General features: G+C 44.0%; 1 protein-coding gene across 1 annotated transcript in view; it reads left to right on the forward strand.

The window, feature by feature from the left end:
• Positions 1–17,439, forward strand: part of LOC134213327 (protein Wnt-1) — a 40,434-nt gene extending 22,995 nt beyond the window's left edge. Inside the window, exons 3-5 of the mRNA XM_062692306.1 lie at positions 11,994–12,292; positions 14,192–14,523; positions 14,615–17,439. Coding sequence (XP_062548290.1) covers positions 11,994–12,292; positions 14,192–14,523; positions 14,615–14,921 — 938 coding nt within the window. The 3' untranslated portion in view covers positions 14,922–17,439. The remainder of the gene's footprint in view (positions 1–11,993; positions 12,293–14,191; positions 14,524–14,614) is intronic.
• Positions 17,440–17,654: the final 215 nt, after the last annotated feature.

The following is a 17,654-nucleotide window of genomic DNA, read 5'->3' on the forward strand; positions in this document are numbered from 1 at the left end:
ATGAAAAGAATGTCAAGGACCTTAAATTTTCTTCAGAGAAAGTTAAGGATAAGATGATTCCAAAAGCGTTAGCAAGTAACCTGGATTTCCGACATAATTTTGTTCATATCATGAGATTAATATTCATCACAAAGAAGTTCAGAAATTTCTGTCGATGATTTCCATCCGCAGTTCAGTTGATAAATCATTTAAAATCTAGCAAAAATTATTCACCTTTTTCGGCCAACCCGGTGAGTTTGCTCGGTTCTATAAACAGGAAATGTAGTAAACTTCCGCATTCGATCCTCGAATGCCAACCACACCGGTCTAGTGGCAGCGAGATCATTTCGTAATCTGATCAAACTCAACCCGGAGGGGTCCCATCCAGGCCAGGCCACTCTAATTATATTGATGGGTGTCGCTTTCAATCTTCGTCCTCCTTCGCGGCACCATGCCACACGGCGATGCGATGGTTGATGGTCTCAAAATGCTCCCTGAGTTCGGCGTGGAGTGAAAGTCCGGTCGGGGTCGTGTGCGGAAAGTAGCGCGAAGCACCATCAAACGCCGCCGTGAAAGAAATTAAGTCATTATTCATCACTCGGGCGCTGGCTGCTGCGGACGACGACGACGTTCGGTTGAAGGGAAAGAAGAAGGCAGGGACTTTGAGCCGTGGCGTGGTGGGCGCGCGCGATCCATTAGAGAGAATGCTCCGCAATCTCCGACGGGGCTCCCGCTATATCATTAATTAATGGAGCGGCGCTCTTCGGGCGGCCCACACTGCCAGCTCGGTTCAAATAGCCACCACGATGGGGCAGGCAGCGACCCAGCCTAGACAGTTGCACATCTGGACTGGACTGCGGCCACCCGACCAGACCAGTGGCGGGCGGTAAATTATAATAATTGTCGGAAAATTAATGGCAATTTAGTCAAACAGTTATAGCGAATTTATACTGATTGATTAAGTAAACATGCAAAATTAATTGCCATTGCGGTTGGTGTTTTTTTGCGAGGGTGGTGGCTGTGAACCGCGGGGTTTCGGTCTGGTTTGCGCTACTCGGTGTGGACCCGAGAGTTGCCATTTGATGGATGAAGGAAGTTTTGCAAACGAGATTAGTTGCATTGGCGTCATACCGTCTGAAAGCAGACTGAAATAGAGCTGGCGACGGGTAACAGAACAGTTCAGTTAATATGAATTTTGCAAAACGTCACTTCAGTGAATATTTATTTGTCGAGAGTTCAATTCATATAAACATATTCTGCCAAGAAGTCTGCTGTGCAAATCATGTTAAATATTAGACGAGATTCGCCAATAAGTTCCTGAGATGGAGTTTCAGAGCTTCTTTGAAGAAGCCTTTCTCTCGGAAGAAGCCTTTCAGAGCTTCTCGGAAGAAGCCTTTCAGAGCTTCTCGGAAGAAGCATTTCAGAGCTTCTCGGAAGAAGCCTTTCAGAGCTTCTCGGAAGAAGCCTTTCAGAGCTTCTCGGAAGAAGCCTTTCAGAGCTTCTCGGAAGAAGCCTTTCAGAGCTTCTCGGAAGAAGCCTTTCAGAGCTTCTCGGAAGAAGCCTTTCAGAGCTTCTCGGAAGAAGCCTTTCAGAGCTTCTCGGAAGAAGCCTTTCAGAGCTTCTCGGAAGAAGCCTTTCAGAGCTTCTCGGAAGAAGCCTTTCAGAGCTTCTCGGAAGAAGCCTTTCAGAGCTTCTCGGAAGAAGCCTTTCAGAGCTTCTCGGAAGAAGCCTTTCAGAGCTTCTCGGAAGAAGCCTTTCAGAGCTTCTCGGAAGAAGCCTTTCAGAGCTTCTCGGAAGAAGCCTTTCAGAGCTTCTCGGAAGAAGCCTTTCAGAGCTTCTCGGAAGAAGCCTTTCAGAGCTTCTCGGAAGAAGCCTTTCAGAGCTTCTCGGAAGAAGCCTTTCAGAGCTTCTCGGAAGAAGCCTTTCAGAGCTTCTCGGAAGAAGCCTTTCAGAGCTTCTCGGAAGAAGCCTTTCAGAGCTTCTCGGAAGAAGCCTTTCAGAGCTTCTCGGAAGAAGCCTTTCAGAGCTTCTCGGAAGCCTTTCAGAGCTTCTCGGAAGAAGCCTTTCAGAGCTTCTCGGAAGAAGCCTTTCAGAGCTTCTCGGAAGAAGCCTTTCAGAGCTTCTCGGAAGAAGCCTTTCAGAGCTTCTCGGAAGAAGCCTTTCAGAGCTTCTCGGAAGAAGCCTTTCAGAGCTTCTCGGAAGAAGCCTTTCAGAGCTTCTCGGAAGAAGCCTTTCAGAGCTTCTCGGAAGAAGCCTTTCAGAGCTTCTCGGAAGAAGCCTTTCAGAGCTTCTCGGAAGAAGCCTTTCAGAGCTTCTCGGAAGAAGCCTTTCAGAGCTTCTCGGAAGAAGCCTTTCAGAGCTTCTCGGAAGAAGCCTTTCAGAGCTTCTCGGAAGAAGCCTTTCAGAGCTTCTCGGAAGAAGCCTTTCAGAGCTTCTCGGAAGAAGCCTTTCAGAGCTTCTCGGAAGAAGCCTTTCAGAGCTTCTCGGAAGAAGCCTTTCAGAGCTTCTCGGAAGAAGCCTTTCAGAGCTTCTCGGAAGAAGCCTTTCAGAGCTTCTCGGAAGAAGCCTTTCAGAGCTTCTCGGAAGAAGCCTGAAGCCTTTCAGAGCTTCTCGGAAGAAGCCTTTCAGAGCTTCTCGGAAGAAGCCTTTCAGAGCTTCTCGGAAGAAGCCTTTCAGAGCTTCTCGGAAGAAGCCTTTCAGAGCTTCTCGGAAGAAGCCTTTCAGAGCTTCTCGGAAGAAGCCTTTCAGAACTTTTCGGAAGAAGCCTTTCAGAGCTTCTCGGAAGAAGCCTTTCAGAGCTTCTCCGGAAGAAGCCTTTCAGAGCTTCTCGGAAGAAGCCTTTCAGAGCTTCTCGGAAGAAGCCTTTCAGAGCTTCTCGGAAGAAGCCTTTCAGAGCTTCTCGGAAGAAGCCTTTCAGAGCTTCTCGGAAGAAGCCTTTCAGAGCTTCTCGGAAGAAGTCTCAGAGCTTCTCGGAAGAAGCCTATCAGAGCTTCTCGGAAGAAGCCTTTCAGAGCTTCTCGGAAGAAGCCTTTCAGAGCTTCTCGGAAGAAGCCTTTCAGAGCTTCTCGGAAGAAGCCTTTCAGAGCTTCTCGGAAGAAGCCTTTCAGAGCTTCTCGGAAGAAGCCTTTCAGAGCGATATTTACAAATTTTTCTTCCCAATGTCCTTGGCGAATCCTTTGAAGTTTTTTTTCAGGAAATTCTTCGAAGATTCATCCTTTGGCCAATTTTTCAATATGTCCTCTGAATATTTTTCCGAAATACTTTGTTTCGGTCGGGAATTCTTTGAAATTTTGTCAGGAAATTCTGCTAAACTTCCTTGGAAAATTCTTGAGAGATTTAACGAATGTTTAACGATGTCTTCATAACCGGCTCCGCTCCGTGATTGGACATAAGTCTCGACATCACGCGAATGAAGCCTCAACTTAAGTCCTCACCTCTGAACCACGCTCGCCCAGAGACTTGAGCAATTATTGAAAGTAGTCACCGTCCAAGTTCTTTGCCAACTTTGAAGAGTACTCTGACGGACTAATGGGAAAAACTCGTTGCTCGAGAATTGTCTATCATATAGATCACCTTCCTTACTGTTGCTTTGCGTTGTATAATCCTGTGATTGTTATTCTCCAAATTTGATTTCCCATCTCATGCCGCTGAGTACAACCCTGCGCGTGCTGTAGTTTTCCCAAAAAATCCTCGAGTAATTCGAGAGAGATTAACCAGCCAATTTGGGATTTCTCCCATTTCCATTTGTGACTACTATTATAGGGAGGGGTACACGTAGAAAGGAAGAAAAAACAACACTCGGTATAGGGCGCGCGTTGTGTCACCGGAGAAAGAGCCAGATTCCTTTGTACCCCAAAGTATGTATTGGAAAAGGGTCGGATTCGTTGTTTCTTCCTCCTCGGAGAACGGAATTAATCCGGAAAAAATAACCTCCTGATGCAACAGGGATTGAGGCAGCCAAAAACGCTTAGGTAATTGTTTGTTATTCCTATTGACGACGGTGTTTGTGTGTATGTGCGCAATGTGTGTACACTTTGATGTTGATTTTCCCCCTTTTCGAAGCCCTCGAACGCTCGTACAATCGTGTCGTCGGCTCGGTCGGACAGACGGAAGAAACGTTCGCCGAGTTGGTAAGTGGCTGGGCTCGATCCGTTTCGACGACGGCATGTGAAAAGCGAAAGGAAGCAACCATTTGACGACGTTTAACGTTTCCTTTCTCTGTTTCCCTGTCATCAAACCACTTGAGAAGACGTTAAAACGTTTCTTTTTTCGGATGGTTTTGATTCTGATTTAGGGACCCTGAAACGTTATTTTGGAGAGTTTGATGGAAGAGCCTCTAATAATAGTAATAAAACTGTTGTTCCATCCCATCCGTGCTGGTCCCTAGTCGAGGCAGATGTCAGGCGGCCTTATCTGGCAGGCTAAAGTGCTGCAATCTGTAACAATTTTTGCGTTCAACCAGGAAGGGGAAGTGTACCGGTCTGCCACCCTCTGGCAATAGTGCTGTAATACGAGATCGCACTGTGTTACACAAGATCTGACATTGGAACAATGAGTAGCAGTGGCCTGACATGGAGCGAAACACGATAATCGTGTCTGGTGTGAAAATTAGTGGTCTCCGGATCCGAAACTACGTGAAGGGACGCTATCGGAGATCAACGTGTACGCGTAGGAACAAACGACATTGAAATTTGCCGAGAGATGAAACTGAATGCGAGCCCGCTGCTGTTCGGATTAAAGCGTACTGCGTTTGCGTAGGTCTCGGATTATTGTGGTAGACAAACTGCCGCGCGCTATTCGCCGTGACCACACCACAGACCTACACGCAGTGCCACGTATCTTGACTATTTTGTCTCGGTGGAGGTGGTTATGTAAAGTTTGTTCGGCATTTTGCATTACCCCTGCTGAATGACAATGATGTGGGGATTGAATTGTAGTTTATTTGTTTTTAAGCTCATTGGAGATTGGCGGTTTACTTTTCGTGCATAAACACTTCTTATTTTGAGTTACGACACTATTCAATATCAAAACACACCCATTCGTAGAAAGCCAAAAGCTAGTAAAATGAAATGAATTTAAGAAATCTAAGACGACTAATTTAGCAAATGCACAATCACATAACGGAAGAAAGTCAACCAGAAAATACCACCCAAGCGGCACAAATTGCCTAATCCTCACTTCTTCATTCGAACAGTACTTCACTCTACGAACCTAGAACTGCACAGCAGATCTAATCGTCCCGAATGGATTTGTCAATCAACGGAAATTCGGCACGAAACGAACCATTCTGTTCCAAAATGCCGAGCCTCTGACCATTATTTTTTTTGGTTCGAAATTGCAATTTGCAACGCCCAAATGCAAATGAATGCATTTTCCCTCGTACTCATCGTCGTCTTTATTTTGCGAGTCTTCCTTCTCCTGGCGGGGCAGCAGAGGGTCGCTTCTCAAGCAACGACGATGATGGTGCGATGATCGTCTTTTGTCCGAACGTAAACGGGATGAACCCATCAACGAGACATCAAAGTCCTTTCTCGGATATTTGGCAAGCGTCGTTATGTGTATGTGTGTGTGGTTCGGGGCAGGAGAGACGCTGGGTTAATTTCGGAGGCCCAAACAAAACCCCACCGTTACGCCCATTGCTCAATTCAACCATTAAACTAATTGTTGTTTAAACAAAATTTGCCGTCGAAAGCCTGGGCCGGCAAACTGGCAAGGGATCATTTGTTTGGTCCCTTGATATTTCGGGAGGCAACCGGATTTCCTTTTCGCTGCTTCTGGGTAAATTTCCGTGCGCTATTTAATATCTGTGCGTGAGTCTATTATTCGCTGATGGACGCTGACGGTCATGAAAACCGGTAATTATCTTCGCCAGATACAGACAGGATTGAGAGTGGCAACCGAATAGGACAATGATCGAAAAGTGCGCCTTAGTTTAGCTCGGGATGAATGGTGAACAATCACAAATATTTTGGCGTTTTTGTGAAAATGATATTCGTTTTTTTTGTCATGGTGATGATAGCTAAACGATGAGATCATATCTCCCATTTGGGTAGGTAACAAAGGGTTCGTTTTCCATAATTTCATTCATCTCTTGAATCACGTGGCGATGACAACAGCGAAAAGTACGCGCTGCTGGTCGCACTGCGGGATGCTTCTTAACAGACAGGTGGTCAAATTATGTGCATTTTAAAAAGCACAACACTTACAACAGATTTCCAATAAATAAGGGATTCAAGTGTGGTTTTCGAATGTGCCAAAGTAATTCTAAAGTTGTATCATTACAATCATCGAATATTACCCAAAAATACGAATCAAAACTGAAAGACAATAAATTACCAATTTTCGCCACAAAATCACTCTTTGTGAGTCGGCACTCTCGGAGATTGCTATCTGCTCGTGCTAACTATGTAGGGCAAACAGTCAAATAACAACTGACGGACAGCGCTGGGACCACGATCCGATGGCGTGTGAACTCGCAAAATGTGCTGTCGGAATTAATTTATTCCATACGTCATCATCGGGCTGTGGGATTAACATTTTTCGAGACACACTTCTTTCGCTCAAGTGTAGGAAAGGGCGGGTACGAAGGCGAGTATCAATTACCTACTGATGTCTGCCTCGAGAGGAGGGTATCAGAATGGTTCGTTGTTCAAATCACGGGGGCATGGAGAAGTCGAAAGGGTTCAAACGGATTAAATCCAGTAACATATTCATCATTGGTTTGTACGAGGTGATCGCGAGAGATCCGGAACCCGACTGAGACCCCTGGGAAGACGAGAGCGATGACTTACTTATATAGCGATCATTTAGCTGATGCCCAAAATAAATAAACGACACGGCTCTATTCCATCAAACCAGAGCTGACAAATCTCAATAAATCAATTAATATGAGATCAATCACGCACTGTTGTGCAGCACTTTCTAAGGCGCTCGACTATGAACGACCGATCGAACCCCCGACAGCGAGTGACAAATGACATCAATAAAGATTAATCCGTAAGCTACCTCTTCGACTGGTTTCCGTCGATTCGATTTGAATTCAAGCAGCTCCCAAACGGGATAACTTCTCGCTGACAACGATCAATCAGTTAGTTGAGACTCGATTTCATTAGTCAGAGATTAATGGCGTACAATGATGGACGCATTTACAACCCAATCCACCAATCGACGCAAGACAAATGAATTGTCAAATTTGTCTGGTCAGCGCCCCGAAGCGACATGCTGATAGACGGCATTCCGCGCATACCTCGCGACGATACATGAATTAGAAAATTGAGCGACAAACCGTGCAGAGTGTCAATCGCTTATCGCGATTGAAATCGGTTCGAGCTGAATTCGTTGTTGACTTACACCTTCGCACCCACCTAAATAGCTCTCAACAATAGCTCATTATCATTTCCACACAAAGGTTTGCCACACGGAACGAAACCGATAATAGTCATTGCAGCTAGCCGAACCTAACACGACCCCTAATTGCTTTACAACATTCGATAATAGAACACGGCCACGCAACAGCCTTGAGCACAATCGCTGAACAGCTCATTCGCTCGCTCAAAACCCACTCCCGACGATAATCGATTCGTGAGCTGTCCAATAAACGTCATAATTTGGCAGAAAAACACATCCCTCAAATGGGCCGGGACCGAGACCGGGGTCGTCCCACAGGGAGATTCCCAAAACCGACCCAACAAACGGCGCAACGGCCTTCGGTCCTTCCAAGGAAGCTCCGCAGCGTGTTTGCCTTCGCCTTTCGTCCCAGCTCGACGCACATGATTGATATATTGAGCGGAAAATTTGACAACTCAATTGCACCCACTGACTGACTGCCAAGTGCGATGACGATCCGAGAGCTACCAAGTGGTTGCATGCAGCGGGGGTGATGATACTTCCCTGAAAATGCTTTCGATCCATGGCAGAACCAGATGCCACTATCCGTCGCTTCGGTCGGTCAACGCACTTGACTCGTCCTGGCTTATGTATTAGGATGCTAAGGAGGACGAGTGAACGAACGAACGAAACGCGATGCGATGGAACGGAACGGAAGGTGAGAGAACTGAGGAGGCAATCAACAGGATACCGTTTCGGGACGGAGGATTCTCGTTCGGGCCGGGCGATTTATGATGATCGATTGGTGGCTGCTGGAGTCATAATAATTGAGGATCATCTACAGAAATGATTGGAAGCATTCGGAGCGGATTGAGGTGTGAAATCGGGGCCTGCCGGTTCCTGCCGAATCTGGAAGGTGCGATCGTTCCTAGGCTGGCAGGGGGTTGACTGGATTGGTCTCCAGGGGTTGGAAAATATGAGCGTTGCATTTTTTTTTCGAGATTCAGACTAAGTGGAAGAAATTGAGTGGATGATAATTTTAGATTTAAAAAAAAAACCTGTGTTAGCAACCTATAGAGTTTTCACAAAAAAAGTCGTTTTCAGTCGTTTTCAGTATGGCTTCCTAGTTTTCTGTATACGATTTGGAAGAAGAAAAAGAAAATCAGTTTGGATGTAACATTTTTAATCAACATTAAAAATCACAAGATACGATTTTTTTCCTACTTCATTTGGTCTACTCCGTTTTAAAATCTTGCGGGTAGTTTTCGACGGTTCATAAGTTTTTGATCGTTTGTCGTGCATTCGTGACATGCACTCTTACTTTCATCAACTCAGTTACTGGGTAAAATTGTATTGCCACCGCTTTATTCCCACGGGAATTTTACTCAAAAGTCAAAAGCAGGACTACAAATAGTTTTGAGTAATTTTGACGGAAATTGAGTACAATTACCGTGAGAAAAATAAGAGGGCAATACAATTTTACTCAGTTGCTGAGTAGATGAAAGCGTGTGGCCCTACAGAATCGAGTATCACACGAGTTTAGTGGCAAAAATGAATGCTCTTCGAAATGGACGCGATCTGCTTTTCGAGCGAATGAAACGGGAAGAGAAAAACGCACGCATAGTTAGAAGCCGGAATCCACTGTTTAGAGTAGCGTGAGAGCGATTGCCAAAATTGTCGAAATTCAAAGTGTAGGCTTGCTTATGCCTGTCAAATGCCACACATCTCCCTCTCTGTAAAAAAAAGGCTAGCACCTCATACTTAAAGGACACAAAATTAGACTTCCGACATATTATGAATAATGGGGTCATTCTCTCACTATGATACACGGGCATCTAGCAGCAAACGATCACTTCCGCGGTTTGGTTTTGGTTATTTCTCACCTGTGGGTTTATTATGACCTAGCCCCACGAAAAAATCCACAAAAAATTCAAAGAAAAATCAAAAGGTGTGTGAAAGTGTGTGATAATTGATCGAAACTATTCTTTTTCTGGGCGTCTCAACAATGCAGTGGTAGAATCTATTGAATGCGGACGTCCCACTATTCGACATTGTTATTATTACGATCCCCAATAACACAATTCTTCTTGCGGGCGTCTAACCAACACAGAGGAAGCAACTCTTGAATGGGGGAATCTCACCCCTCAGAAGTGTAAACATTCCGATCCACAATAACAACATTCTTCTTGCGGTCGTCTCACCAACGCAGAGGAAGAACCTTTTGAATGCGAGCGTTCCACCATGCAGAATTGTGATCATTACGATCCACAATAACACTATTTTTCTTGCGAGTGTCGTACGAACGCCGAGGAAGAATTTCTTGAATGGGGGCGTCCTTCCACTCAGAATTGTGAACATTCCTATCCACAACAACACAATTTTTCTTACTGGAGTCTCACCAACGCTGAGATAGATCTATTGAATGCGGTTGTGCCACCACGTAGAATTGTGAGCATAACGATTCCCAACAACACAATTCTTCTTGCGGGCATCCCACTAACACATAGGAAGGAACTCTTATATGCGGGCGTCTCACCACTCAGAATTGTGAACATTCCTATCCACAATAACAACATTCTTCTTGCGGGCATCTCAACAACGCAGTAGTAGAATCTATTGAATGCGTGTGTTCAATGACGCAGAATTGTTATCATTACGATCCCTCTAACATAATTCTTCTGGCGGGCACTCCACGAACGCTAAGAGAGAATCTCTTGAATGCGTGCGTCCCACCGCTCAGAATTGTGAACATTCCGATCCACAATAACACCATTCTAATTGCGGACGTCCCACCACGTATAATTGATATCATTACGATCCCCAATAACACAATTCTTCTTGCGGGCGTCCCACCAATACAGAGTAAGGAACTCTTGGATGCAGGCGTCCCACCACTCAGAATAGTAATCATTCCGATACACAATAAAAACATTCTTCTTGCGGGCGTCTCACCAATGCAGAGGAAGAATCTTTCAAATAAGGGCGTTCTACTACGCAGAATTGTGATCATTACGATCCACATTAACATAATTCTTCTTGCGGATGTCGCACCAACGCCGAGGGAGAATCTCTCGCATTTTGATTCATAATAACACAATTCTTCTTACTGGTGTCTCACCAATGCAGATGAAAAATCTATTGAATATGGACGTTCCACTACGCAGAATTGTGATCATTCCGATCCACAATAACACTGTTCTTCTTACAAGTGTCCCACCAACGCAGAAGAAGGAACACTTTGGTTTTTTTCACGCAGAACTGTGATCCATCCACTGCTACATCAATCAAACTCTCTCTCTCTCTGTTGAACCCATTCATTATATGCATAAAGATATAATGATAGAAGCTAAAGGAGTGTCATTGGCCTCACCGATACCGTGAAAGCTTTGGAAATACTTTGGATTGCACAAGATGATATATTTCACCCTTTTTATTGGATTGCTCCAGTTATAGTACGGACAACAATAATGTTTCAGCATCTTTAGCTGCATGACCTGAAATGGGATAATCCTCCACCAGCTAGCGTTTGTGACGAGTGGAATGAGTTGAAGGAAAGCTGCATAATATTGAAAAGATTCAGATTCCTCATAATAATTGAGTCATGGAACTTCATGGATTTGCAGACGCCTCCAAAGTGGCATATGCTGCTGTGGTCTAGAGTTTATCAACCACAGCAAATTACGCTTCTGCGACTCGAATTACTCGCGTTTGGCGGTCAAGCTTTATACATGAACGGATTCTGTATTGTGCTACGATGGCTCTCATCGCCTCTACGGAAATGAAAGACCTTTGTAGCATATAGGACATCCAAGATTCAAGGAGAAGTCGTAGAAGTCGTAGAAGTCAATGAGGAAATGAAAGATAGACCTCATTACAGAAAAAGCCATCGAGGACCATACACGGAAATATGGTCGGATAACAAGACTTGCAGTTTCCGGAATTCAATGACACGTTTAGTCGGTTGATTTTTATCTTCAAGTTCAAATGGACATTCAACACTCTCTCTGCGTATCATGTAGGCGGAATATGGGAAGCCACAGTGAAAATCGTGAAGAAGCATTTGATGTCAGTGATTGGGATACATTTACATTCGAAGCATTATGTACTATTTTGACACAAGTGGAGGCATGCTTGAATTCGATTCATTTCGCTCCTTGGTACTTTATAATTGGCCAGCCACTGAATCTCCTTCCATAACCTGATGTCAGCGAATTCTCAGAAAATCGACTTAAACAGTGAGATCTTAACCAGAAGTTCACTCTTTTTTCAAGTTTATTTAATTTAGTAGGCTCTGGTATGTGTAACACTTTAGGTAGCCACGGTTCTTTGTGATCTGATGAACCGATTTCATCGTATCAATAAGTTAGTAAGAAACATACATAAGCCTACGTACTCTTGGTGGATCGAGGTTAGGTTAACGATGTTTAAGGATGGATGGGGCTTAAGAATTCCAGCTTCTCATCCGGGCGTTCTAAATCTTAATCAAGTCTGTATTTTTTTTAAATTTTATCACTTTTAGTTCTTCAATTCCATTGGAATCCACCTAAAATCAGAATAATATCATTGTTCGATCAATACCCAATTCACATTCAAGCTCCGCTCATAAAAATGCTCTCTAATTCTTGACCATCACCAGCAGAAAAGGATACTGACGCACTTCTTTTGTTCTGTTTTTTTTCTTCTCGCAGGTTGCCGGGAGACGGCCTTCATCTACGCGATCACCAGCGCCGCGGTGACTCACAGCATAGCGCGCGCCTGCAGCGAAGGATCGATCGAGTCGTGTACGTGCGATTACTCGCACCAGAGCCGGGCCCCGCAAGCCAGCACGATGGGTGCCGTGGCCGGTGTGCGGGACTGGGAGTGGGGCGGCTGCAGCGACAACATCGGTTTCGGGTTCAAGTTCTCGCGGGAGTTTGTGGACACCGGGGAGCGGGGTCGGACGCTCCGCGAGAAGATGAACCTCCACAACAACGAAGCCGGACGAGCGGTAAGTTTCGGGGCTGCGATGACTACTTGGTTCGGGAGATTTGATCGGGGAGCAACAGTTGAGATCGGTCCTAGATTTGTTGCATTATCTGACGGAGTTAAGTGAGGTTCAAATGAACCGGTTTTGTATCATGCATGATATGAAGCATGAAAGCTTTTCTCGTAATTATGTTTTCAAAGAAGTGGGATCGGGAAAGGAATTACGTAAAAGCAAGGGAAAACATTTCTCGACTAGCCGCCACACAAGTAGCGAAACCCAATTTATTGATCTGCGCGAGGAGCCCGAAGCGGTTCTCCTCTTGCCTTCCCACCTATCATAAGAGCAATCATATAAATAAAACTTATTTATAACCGTGTCTTCGTGGCTACCACCAAATTGCTGCTCCTGCCGTTGCTGCTTCTGAGCCAGCAACGATTTGGCGCAAAACCCATTTCGCCATACTTTTAAAATTTCATTAATAAATGTTTTAATCCCCTTCGCTGTGGGCTCGCGTGAGCCACGAATGCAAACGTCCGCTGCTGCAGATGGGGCTTCCTTGGTGGCGGACCCCGACCGCCGCACTTCATGACCCAAAATGGGACTGGGAGGGAGATAGGTTCTCAGTCCCAGCGCAGCTCAGCGCACGATAATACCGACTCGCCGACCCGTCTGAGAAATTTTTCGCGCAGCACACAAGACCCGAGCCGGCCAAGTATGTCCATATTTTAGGCTCGCTGACAGCTGATAAAAGACCTAATGAAATCATTTATGAATTTTATTAATTTGTGGTGATTGTAATTAAGTGACATATTAGCCGATGCGACGACGATCATGATGACGGTAGAGTGGCTGCCGATGAAGACGACGCGACGGTAGCCGATGTCCCGGATAGATTGCGATCGGCCACGGTAGGTCGGGTTCGATTGCGGCGAGGCAAGTCCAGAATCGGGGATTAGTGAGAAGTGGTTTCGATTTCATTGAGTTGATGCTGATTGTGGGATTATATCTTTATACTGTTCTTAGAAGAAGCTGATATGCTTCGAATTCAATGTCAAATACTTGTTTCAGAGATCGTGCTTCGCTGCCGTCTCAAAGGTGAATTGATTCTTCTTTTTACACATTGGGGCAGATTTTGTTTTATTGATGCTGCCACAGTCGCAGCAGCAATTAAGGTGAGATTTCTGTGGGAAATCGGTGAGAATTGAGCCCGGAGAGTAACAAATGGTAGGATTAAGCTCCACTGGGGCTACGTTATGGAAGAATGCGAAATCCTGCCAATTTGAGAGGATGATGATATTTAATTGATTTTTATAGGATTTTATTTGAATTGAAAACGAAATAAATGGCTATTTAATGTGGCCATAAATCTGAGATTTGCTGCCATGTTCGAAGGGAGTTGGGCTGGGGGAGCGGTATTACGGGGGATCAAATGACTGGGGTGCGATGGGAGCCTTTTTCTGTTTACTCAGGAGCACGAGGTGGAGGAAATGAACTTGTAAACTGGGCAGCATTCTTGTGGTAGTAAATTATGGAAGAGGAGACGACGGCGGACCCCATGCTGGTTCGTTGATCTGCATTGGGTAGTGACCGAAGGGTGTTAGAGCTGCTAGCCGATTGACGGAAAATTTAATCAAATTGACATTTATTTTGCATCAAAAATGATTAAAATGGCAGCTCAAACAAAAGTCAATGTTAACGTCAAACGTCAATGTCTTCAGTATTAAAAATCTTAAGAAAGGAGAACAACATTGTTTTCACCTCATGAAATCAAACGCAGCAGAAATTGTATTCGATATCAGGCAAAATCGGCTCACCGCTCTACTCTGCTCCACGATTAAGATCACCGCGAACCGCAATCGTAAATTATCTTCCGACGATTTATGATATCGATTCTCTTTTCTCATCTCTCCCACAATGCAGCACGTCCAGTCGGAGATGCGCCAGGAGTGCAAGTGCCACGGGATGTCCGGCTCGTGCACGGTCAAAACCTGCTGGATGCGATTGCCGAGCTTCCGAGTGGTGGGCGATCTGCTCAAGGATCGCTTCGATGGCGCCTCCCGAGTCATGGTCAGCAACAGCCTGCGGACCAGCGTGAACGAGGCCACGCTCTCGAACCGGGCCAATCCGAACGGGCTCAAGGCCCAGAACCAGGTCGGTGGCGGTGCCGGCAATGGCGGCGGGATCGGTGGACCCAACAGTGTTTCAAGCAACTCGATCCACGCCCGGAGTCATCAGCAGAAGAAGATCAATCGGTAAGTTTCCTGAAAAGGCCGTTTTCAAAAATTCCCAATGATGAAGTTCTAACGAAATTTTTATTTTTGTATTTTCCTTCTACCACTACAGATACAACTTCCAGCTGAAACCTCACAACCCGGACCACAAACCGCCGGGTTCGAAGGACCTCGTATACCTGGAACCGTCACCGGGGTTTTGCGATCGGAACCCGAGACTGGGCATTCAGGGAACGCACGGCCGCCAGTGCAACGACACCTCGATAGGAGTCGACGGGTGTGACCTGATGTGCTGCGGCCGAGGCTACCGGACGCAGGAGGTGATCGTGGTGGAACGGTGCGCCTGTACCTTCCACTGGTGCTGTGAGGTAAAGTGTAAGCTCTGTCGGACCAAGAAAATCATTCACACATGCCTGTGAGGTGGACGAAAGATTTTATTTTCGCGTTCGTCGGTCATCTTCGGCGTAAAGTCGATCTCTGAATCATAATCTCGTGAATGGTTGTCGGGTAGAAGCGAAGAGACGTGGTAGGTTAGTCGCGCGACAAACACAAACCACCGGTGTTCAGTAGGGTGGCCCAATCAAATCTTATTCAATCATATTGAAAGATTTCCATTTCAACGTAGCATAAAACATGTGTCAAGAAATTCGATGACTATTTTTTTGGGGCCACCCTGTGTCTACCCCGTCGTACAGAAAGCGGTGGGAACCAAAGTATTCGAGAGAAAAACGAGAACATCTTCTTATCTTGGATATTCGACTTTTGTTTTAAGCCATAATGCATGACAATTTGTGCTTCCCTGTGAGAGAGCGTTCAGCGTTCTATCGGTTTTCTTCGCGTGGCATTTCTACCTTCATGTGAGTAGCTGAAAAAGTTTAAGATAAAACCCGAACCGAGATTAGGATTCCGGAATCGACTTGAACGGGGGTGGTACAGGCATGCGGACGCGGAAGAATATTGTAAATATTTCAGCTTTTTATGAATATTATTTAAATAACTAAATTGACTACCAAAAATATTTTATATTTCTTCATCGCTTGGAGCATTATTCTTTGGTTATTTTTTGAGTTTGCAGAAGAAAAATAATTTTAAGAAGAAGGTTTCCCCTGCCCGCTTCGCACCTGTTCTCCCGTCTGAGGAATTGTATCATATACCTACCTAAGTATTTATTTACTCGAAAAGCAGCTAAGGTTTAGTGAAGCAAAAACAGCGAAAATGTTTCAGTATTAAATGTTCTATTTAATCTTTTGATTAATTGTAGAAACTAAGACGAACCTGAAAACGCATTGACCTTGTAGCTTTGTAAGCGAAAACGAGATCCCAGTTATTTTATCGAATAGTAAGATTGTTTTGTTTAGATAAGGTGTGTACATAACGAAAGCAAGAACGAATTTTACTAAGTTATAAAGAGTAATGTGTTTTATGTATTAGAGAATAGTGGAACGAAAAATTATAACAGACTAACAATCAAACGAAAGACTGATAGAAATTAAAACAATTTTGCCCTGAGAGAAAGCAAGAAAGAACGATAGCTTTGTTTTGAAAATTTACAGCTGTTCAGTAGGAATATCAGTGCAGGCACTAATTTTGCAGAAAAAACTACTTTAGTTATTAGGTTCTAGACAGGACTTTTTGTTGGAGCGTTGATATTTTTGAATATTATCTACTAAGTTTGTAAAGCTCAATGATCTCGTTGGAATCCCTTTCGTTGAAAGCGCTGTATTTCCAATTGATCTTGTGGGATTTTGGTTTGATAACATTTAATTCTGAGGCTCAGATTTTCTATCTCATTCGCACAATTATTAAAACAGGTTGAATTCAATCAGTCCACATCAATTACCATCTTGATGATGTTGTTCTATTTGTAGGAACCAAATAAGACCCAGAGTACCGGAGAGCAATTACTATTGAATTTTTCCTCAAAGAGTCGATGATCAAATTATTTGAACTTTTGTCTCACAACTTTCTCAACGATTAGTACTGCGCCTCTAAACGAACGAGATTCAAACGTGATCAATGAGTTTTACTAACCCAAATGAAACATTTTCAAAAATTCCTCCCTTCAACAAAAATTTCACGTTTCGAGATTGACAAAATTTGTACCAACTTTCCCAGTTTCATCATACTGTGACGAACAGAATCACCGTTAATTGTTTATTGGTCCTAATCGATAAAGGTTATCTTCTTCGAAAGTTTGTTCTCCCTAACGCCAACAACAAGATCAAACTTGAACAATCAAATCAAAACCCTCCTTACGTGTTGTAAATATTAGTCGGCATAAGCAGTACTTATATCGCTAATTAGCTTTTAATTGTGCTTAAGTGTTTCTGATCAACATAGTAACTTATTAACTCCTCTCGATTTTGATCAGTGCCCATAGCCATGTAAGAAGTACCCCATTCTTAGTTGTACATATAAAAACTGCAGAAGCTCCTGTAGCGTCGTAGACAAGTGATAGTGATGTTTCAAAGAACACGATTTGGATTTAACTACTTATTAAGGATAGAGGAAACAAAACAAGCGCACCTTCGCTCGGCTCCCGCCCGGTAGTCTGTGCGATTTGCTTTTGCTCTGTATGCTCCCTACTTAGTTATCAACTTAACTTAGAAATGGATGTTTGTCTCCCCTTGCCCCATTTTTGTATCGTATTATACGCCCTACTTACATTTAAACAACTTTAGGTAGTGAAACAGTTAAATTGATGTTCAATTTGTATAGGTGATTGTTTGTATGTATGTATGTGAGAGTATGAGCTAAACAATAAAACATTGCAGAAGAAAACTGCAAGTTGAACGGCAACAACTAATAACGCAACGAAAAACTAACACGCTTTTGTATTTTTTTTTACAAATTATAACTGAATGTTGATGCAAAAAATAATATTGATGGCAAAAAAGATTTGAATAATAGAAAAGACTTTTTTCATGACAATCGAAACTGATTTTGTGTTAATAATTGTGTCTAAACTGTCCGAAAAATCCGTTTCTACTTAAAAAAAAATCCTGGAAAAAATATAGACTCCTTAAATAAAGTACTCATACAGTTGTTGTGTATTATTTCTCCGAAACGAAATGCTTGGGTAAACTTGCAAACTTGTGAAATGCAAAACTGGGGTAACAAAGGTATTTTGGATATTTATTTTGTACCTTTGA

The sequence above is a fragment of the Armigeres subalbatus genome, chromosome 2 (assembly GCF_024139115.2).
Source record: "Armigeres subalbatus isolate Guangzhou_Male chromosome 2, GZ_Asu_2, whole genome shotgun sequence".
In the NCBI taxonomy this organism is placed as follows: Eukaryota; Metazoa; Arthropoda; class Insecta; order Diptera; family Culicidae; genus Armigeres; species Armigeres subalbatus.